General features: G+C 45.2%; 1 protein-coding gene across 2 annotated transcripts in view; it reads left to right on the top strand.

Moving 5' to 3' along the window:
• The first annotated feature begins 68 nt into the window (after positions 1 to 68).
• Positions 69 to 7,132, top strand: part of COMMD1 (copper metabolism domain containing 1) — a 231,951-nt gene continuing 224,887 nt past the window's right edge. The window contains exon 1 of one of the 2 annotated variants that reach the window (XM_089669179.1): positions 69 to 298. In XM_089669179.1, coding sequence (XP_089525305.1) covers positions 95 to 298 — 204 coding nt within the window. In that variant the 5' untranslated portion in view covers positions 69 to 94. The remainder of the gene's footprint in view (positions 299 to 7,132) is intronic. The other variant, XM_089669180.1, reaches the window with a different exon arrangement.

The following is a 7,132-nucleotide window of genomic DNA, read 5'->3' as shown; positions in this document are numbered from 1 at the left end:
CAGACGCCTTCCAGCACGCCCAAGCTTTGCTTTGCCCACCATAAACATGGCGGCGGGTGTGTCTGTCAGCGCCGCCTGTGAGGTCACGTGAGGTATGGCAGAATCACGTGGACTTGTAGCTGTCATGGCTGATGCAGAGAACGTCAAATCTTTGAGTGGTTTGTTGAATGGGATCGCTCAGAGCAGGTATTATGGGAACTCGGAGATCAATGAGGAGTTGCTGAAGAGGGAGCTGTACCCTGATCTGCCGCTAGATGAGTTCCGAGGGCTGCACGACAAGATGCAAGGGATTGTCAAGGTAACCACCACCATCATCCTCATCCCAGGGTCCTGCCATGGCAGTGGTCGGTTCTGACTGTAAAATGCTCAGTCCTGTTTCACACAGGCTTCAGCTTATATGAGAGCAGTGTGAACAGCAGGCTTTCTTGTTGCTTTTAAAGTACCATCCATCTCCAGTCTGTAAATGTTATATACAGACCTTAAAGTGGATCCTCACTCTTTCAGTCAACACTGACTATTGGAATCCTTATGCTGCTAGCATTAGTAAATAGATTGGAAAGTATATCAGATTTACTTGTTTTAAACTTTTTATTTACATTTCTTCAGTTACTTCCTGGTTTCCATGCCTAGACAAATGATGACATACATCCCTGGAGTCGTCAGGAGTGGAGGATGGGGGTTTCTCAGCTAAACACACCCTCCTGCATGTGTGCCTGAGCTATGGACAGATGGATTCCAGGAAGTAAATGCTACATGAGTCATTTGCCCTTACTCAAGATGCCAACGGCCAGAAATGCTAGGGGGGGTTTTCAAAGTGATTTACCAGCAAAATAATGTATGGGGATATGGATGGATGGGGAAGTTTGTCTTCAGCATTAAAAATAAATGAAATAGCATTTGGTTTGTGGTGTTCAGATGCAGTGTCATTCCGCTTTAAAGCAGAAGTACAGCAAAAGCTGCTGTTCTGCACTTCTGTGACCCATATTCAGCCGACAGTGGGCTAAAGTTTACTGTTGGCTGACGTCACTTAGCTGGTCCAGACTGGGGAAAGATTGTGACTTTAAAGTTGGGATCCACCAAGGAGCATGGATCAGCACCTGGCTCGGCCCTCTGCACAGCCCAGCACTCCAGTGAGCACTGGAGGGGCAGAGCAGAGAGCAGGTGGCTGACAGTCAGAGTGGAGGAGGAGAACTGAGTGATCAGTGCTGTGTCTGATCACTCAGTTTTCGGCTTTAGAGCTGGGGGGAGGGGGTGACAGATGCAGAATTGGATTGAAATTTAATTATGATACAAAAAAAAAATATATATATATATATATATACAGTAATACCTTGGTTTAAGAATTTAATTCATTTGCAGGACTTTTCTTATAGCAAAAAATTCTTAAACTGAAACACCGTTTCCCATAGGAATGCATTGAAAACCAATTAATCTGTTCCGGAGATCAGAAAAAAGTAAACACTAATAAATACTGCATGAGTTATTTTATGAAGTCATGCAGCATTTTAGTAGTGACAACCATGTGTTAATGTTTCAGCTGTCAGCGGGGTTCCCCACTGACAGCTGAATGTAAAAGAATTGCCAGCAATTAAAAAAATAATTTAAAAAACTGCGTGGGGTCCCCCTTCCCATACATACCAAGCCCTTCGTGTCTGGTATGGATTTTGAGGGGAACTCCCACGCCAAAATTTAAAACAAAATGGCGTGGGGGTCCTCGCCAAAATCCATACCAGACCCTTTTCAGAGTATGCAGCCTGGCAGGTCAGGAAAGGGGGGGGGGGCAAACAATGTTTCTTTTTAGTTTCTTAAAAGAAACAACATTTCCGTTAACTTTGGGGAAAGTGACAGCTAATTCTGTGAGCTATAGTGAAGAAAAAAAAGCAATTGCATGTAAAAATCAGCTCGGACATACACTTCGTATTGCGAAAAAAATTCATACAAAATTTGTAAACCGAGGCATTGTTTTCAGTGGATTTTCATTTGTAAACCGAAAATTACTTTAACCGAGGCATTCTTAAACTGAGGTATTATTGTATCTTTTTAAAGTGGTCGCTGTCACAGCTCCCTGGTGCTTCCATCTTCACCAAGTCTTCCTTCCATGTTCGTGGGCTTAAGCTCTTTCAGTGGCTGGGGCTGCGATGACATCTAGTGGTGCACAGAAATGAAAATTCTGCTGAAACAGAAAATTCAGGATGCACTTGGCCGAACACGGAAATGTCACTAGGGAGCGTTTTTGCATTGAAGTCAATGGGGACGCGATTGTGCATTGATGCCACTAGGGGGCGTTTTTGCATTAAAGTCAATAGTGACACGACTTTGCATGAAAGTCTATGAGATGTGATTTTGCATTGAAGTCACTAGCGGGCATTTTTGCATGAAAGCCTATGAGATGAGACTTTGCATGTATCGACACCATTATCAGCAGCTTTTTTTCCTATTGGCAAATTGACTTTAACACTGCCTTCCGCTGATCAGTTTTGGCTGCTAATATATTGGCACATCCCTAATTACCACTCCAACACATGCATGCGGGCACCCCGCCAATAGCATGGTGCTCTGCATTCTACGGCATACTGTATGCCCTGAATGCAGAGTGTCACTGCGCATGCATGGGTGACGTTACCAACTGTTGCTGATGTGAATATCTCCTAAACTGTACACGTTTAGATGTTCAATGTACCTTTTAGGTAAGCCTGATTGTAAGATTACCTAAAGATACAACTTGAAAAATAGAGTTTACTGCTGCTTTGACGTGGTTGTAAAGCTTTTATACTTACCTGCTCTGAGCAGTCGCTTTGGACACAGCAGCCCTGAACGTCCTCTTCTGGGGTCCCCCTGTCGGTGCTATTTTTTCCTTCTCTTCTGCATGACCACCATGGGAAGCCATTCGCTATGGGGCACTTGTGTGAACTCGCTCCTGAGTTGGGCTATGTGCGTCCATAGACATAGTACAGCTCGATGCCACTTTCTTCTCGCAGGGTTTGACAGCAGCAGGAGCTAATGACTCTCACCACTGCCCCTGAGTCCTGTGAAGGGAGAGCAGAATGCCATTATAGACGGGCACAGCACTGGATCAAGAGAGGACTCGGGTAACCTTAAGGGTCCATTCACACCAGTCACGGCTTTATAACGTAGCGGTGTGGTCCGGCAGGAATCACTGCTCCGTACTGCACTGGTCCTTGTTTGTTTTAAAAGAAAAAAAAAAAAAGTTATTGAAATATCACACAGACAAAGTTAAGTTGGTGGTGGTGAGCTGAAAAACAGTAGTGCATGTACTACTCTTTTTCAGCACACCACCGCAACGCAGTGGTGTACATTGGGTACGTAGGCGACAATGCATTTTGCCTTGTCATGCGATGGGACTGTACTGGAATGACCGCTCAACAGTGTAAATGAGCCCTAAGTGGGGGTAAGAGGGAGATACAGACACAAGGACATTTTTTACCGTAGTGTTACTAAACCCAGGACCCTGCATTCACTATATCTGGTCTCCCACAGGACACAGAACATGGAAGTGCAATTATTTTAGTAAATATAAACTGCTAAATGCCTTTTCTCATCAGCAGTTAGGCAGGCCATAGACTGGCCGTTTATCGGCCGAATTTTCGGCCGATAAACGATAAATAGGTCGGCCGTGTTGCCAATGCTGCCACCAATGTCCATGAAAAACGGCCGTTTTTTGTGGATTTTCCAACATGACCGATAAAAATAAATGTGAAGATCCACGAAAAACGGCCGACAGGCTGGCCCCACTAACGGCGATTTTTCGTGCGGACGAAAGTTCGGCCGATAAACAACCTGTCTATGGCCTGCATTAGAGCAGTCTTGTGACTTCTATCAGTGTTCAGCAGAGCACTGGTTAAAGCTTGTAGTAAGAGCTTTCTGTTCTAGGAGGATGCAAAACCCCTAACCTCTGTCTGGATGTGATGATTGGCCCTGTGCTGATCACATGCATTCTCCCAAGAAAAAAAAGAAACCTTTCTAGCAATACACACTAAACTGAGCATGTGCAGAATGGCTTTGAACAAGAGGAGGGGCAGAGAAGAAAGGATCAAACAGCCTTTTTTCTCAATGCAGAGGATTAACCCCTTAGGTTCCACAGTGATTATAACAAGCATGCTTTACTGCATATACAGACTGATTTTACTGTTGTGGGTTTAGTAAGTTTAATGTAGGGTTGTATCCAATAGCCATAGGTTCTCCCTCACAACACCCATTGTCAAAAGGTGGGTTGGCACTTCCTAATCTGAATGTGTATATTATCTGCATCTATATATTATTTTGCCTTGCAACGGGTATACATAAACTGGTGGTTATTTCCTCGGTTAAATATCACAGCAACAGCTGTACAAGTAGCCATAGTTTCTTCCTACAAAACTCCAATATTATTTTTAGACAATCTCTTCCTCCATTTGGAGGGATATTTATAGTAACTGCATTTTTTAAGCAGTGCCAAAATGTTACTACCACAGCCATATAACTTATCCTATTTTTAGCCAGTTTTTTCACAAACTAAATCTGAAGCAAATTTTGTACTTATTCAGTAGGTGTCAGTGGGCCAATATAGGAATATAATATGTTCACCAATGATACCCAACGGGTATTTTTAATCAATACGTTTCCTCCAGCGGGTTGGCATGTGCTGGCTCAGTCACTTATATATACATGATTGTTCCTGCTCAGAAGCGCTCAGCGTGCCCATTCTGTGACTGCTCTGTCCACTGGACACAGTGGATCACTGTTGCCAATAACTGGGTACCGTGAACTCTATGAATAGTCATATAATGATCACATGATAACAATGTAAACAACCTGTCATGGATAACTTTCCATCCATGAACAGCTTGCTTACTGTTGTGATCTGTGATTGGCCCACAGCAATCACATGGTACCTGGCTATCTGTACTATGTGCTTAGCTGTAGCCAATCACAGACCACATCCATAGGCAAGCTGTTTATGAATGGGAAACCCGTTCATGATGGCAAAAGCTATTGCTTATACAGTGGTCATCACTGTATAACCAATAGCTGCAAAAAAAATCCTTGATTACCCCCACCCCCAGAGTAGTATAGTGTCACTATGGTGACACTGAGCTACTCTGATCACAGGATTTAACAAAAAAAAGGTAAAAGAAGTTTAGGAAATTGAATAAAAAATTATTTAATTTTAAACATACTGTCATCAGTCAGTATCTATGATCACCACCACACCAGTTATATGATGACGATATACTGCACTGGTGACAGTATGTGTAAAAAAAGAAAACACATTTTATTTAACTTCTTCATTTTCCAAAAACTAGTGACAAAAAAAAATTACAACTTCAAAAAAACTCATCATGCCTCCTAAAAGGGGTCATTTGGGGGTATTTGTGCTGTCCTGGCATTTTAAGTGTCTCAAAAAATGTGAGTGGCAGTCATTCAGGATTGATCAATACACACACACACACACTCACAGAAGTGAGTACACCCCTCACATTTTTGTAAATATTTTATTCTATCTTTGCATGTGACAACACTGAAGAAATGACACTTTTCTACAATGTAAAGTAGTGAGTGTACAGCTTGTATAACAGTGTAAATTTGCTGTCCCCTCAAAATAACTCAACACACAGCCATTAATGTCTAAACCGCTGGAAACAAAAGGAAGTACACCCCTAAGTGAAAATGTCCGAATTGAGCCAAAAGTTTCAATAGCTTGTGTGGCCACCATTATTTTCCATCACTGCCTTAACCCTCGTGGGCAGGGGGTCACCAGAGCCTCTTCCACTCCTTCATGACGACATCCTGAAACTGGTGGATGTTAGAGACCTTGTGCTCCTCCACCTTCCTTTTGAGGATGCCCCACAGATGCTCAGTAGTTTTTAGGTCTGGAGATATGCTTGGCCAGTCCATCACCTTTACCCTCAGCTTCTTTAGCAAGGCAGTGGTCGTCTTGGAGGTGTGTTTGGGGTCGTTATCATGTTGGAATACTGCCCTGCGGCCCAGTCTCCAGAGGGAGGGGATCATGCTCTACTTCAGTATGTCACAGTACATGTTGACATTCATGGTTCCCTCAATGAACTGTAGCTCCCCAGTGTTGGCAGACCATGACACGCCCACCACCATGCTTGACTGTAGGCAAGACACACTTGTCTTTGCAATATTAGAAATATGGACAGTGGTGCTCGTGAGCAGTGCAGGTGAATGGCTGCTTGAAAGCCGCGCTCCTATACCGCCGGGCACATTGAGCGTCTATCTGCCTCTTGGGGAGCCTGTTCTTTCCCCCACCCTTGCCCTCACCCTCCGCTGATCCCCCCCGCCACCTATGGGGAAAAAATCAGCGGTCTCCAGCGCTCGATTGCTGAGCCGGTCCGCCGATGCGGCCTACTCGTCGGCAGAAGCCCCGGCCTCGATTTTGGCCGCTTCCCCGCCGCTACCCTCGGGTGGCCCGGACACCATCTCGGACATGGAGAGCCTGCCTGACATCTCTGCAGACCTCCCACAGCCCCTTTTTCGGGACACCGACCTCCCCCAGCCCCCCTTGCGGGCCACAGACCGCCCACGGCCCTCCTTGCGGGTCGCAGACCTCCCACAGTCCTCTTTGCAGGCCGCAGACCTCCCACAGCCCCCCTTGCGGGATGAAGATCTCCTGGCCAGGTTCAAGGCCATGCTGCAGCAGGAGCTTCACACCGCCACCTCCAGACTCATTCACCAAGGAAATTCACGAATTGGGCAGCCACACTGATGTTCTTGAAGATAAGATGGATGCCGTGGCTACGATGCTCAAAAATCATGAACAGGACCTTTCAGATCTGAGAAGAGAGCTTCACGCAGCTCTTTTGCACTTGGAAGATTTTAAGAATAGGTCCTGTTGGGGTAATCTTCGCCTGCATGGCCTGCCTGAAGCCATCGTTGACCTCATGTCCACTGCTACTGCGCTTTTTCAAGAGTTGGATCCGGCGATACCAATAGACCGTTTGGAGTTCGATCGCATTGATCGGGCCCTGGGTCTGAGGAGGTCTGAGGGTCCTCCTAGGGACATCATAATTAAATTCACTTATTACCGCACAAAAGATTTGCTTCTTCGCTCTGCGTGAGACAAGCAGGATCTTCGCTTTCAAGGGCATCTGTACCAGCTGTTCGCAGATCT

The sequence above is a fragment of the Staurois parvus genome, unplaced genomic scaffold (assembly GCF_062004578.1).
Source record: "Staurois parvus isolate SC_StPar_1 unplaced genomic scaffold, SC_StPar_1.0 ptg000070l, whole genome shotgun sequence".
Classification (NCBI taxonomy): Eukaryota; Metazoa; Chordata; class Amphibia; order Anura; family Ranidae; genus Staurois; species Staurois parvus.
The sequence above is the reverse complement of the archived record's forward strand: the minus strand, read 5'-3'. Positions and strand labels throughout refer to the sequence as shown.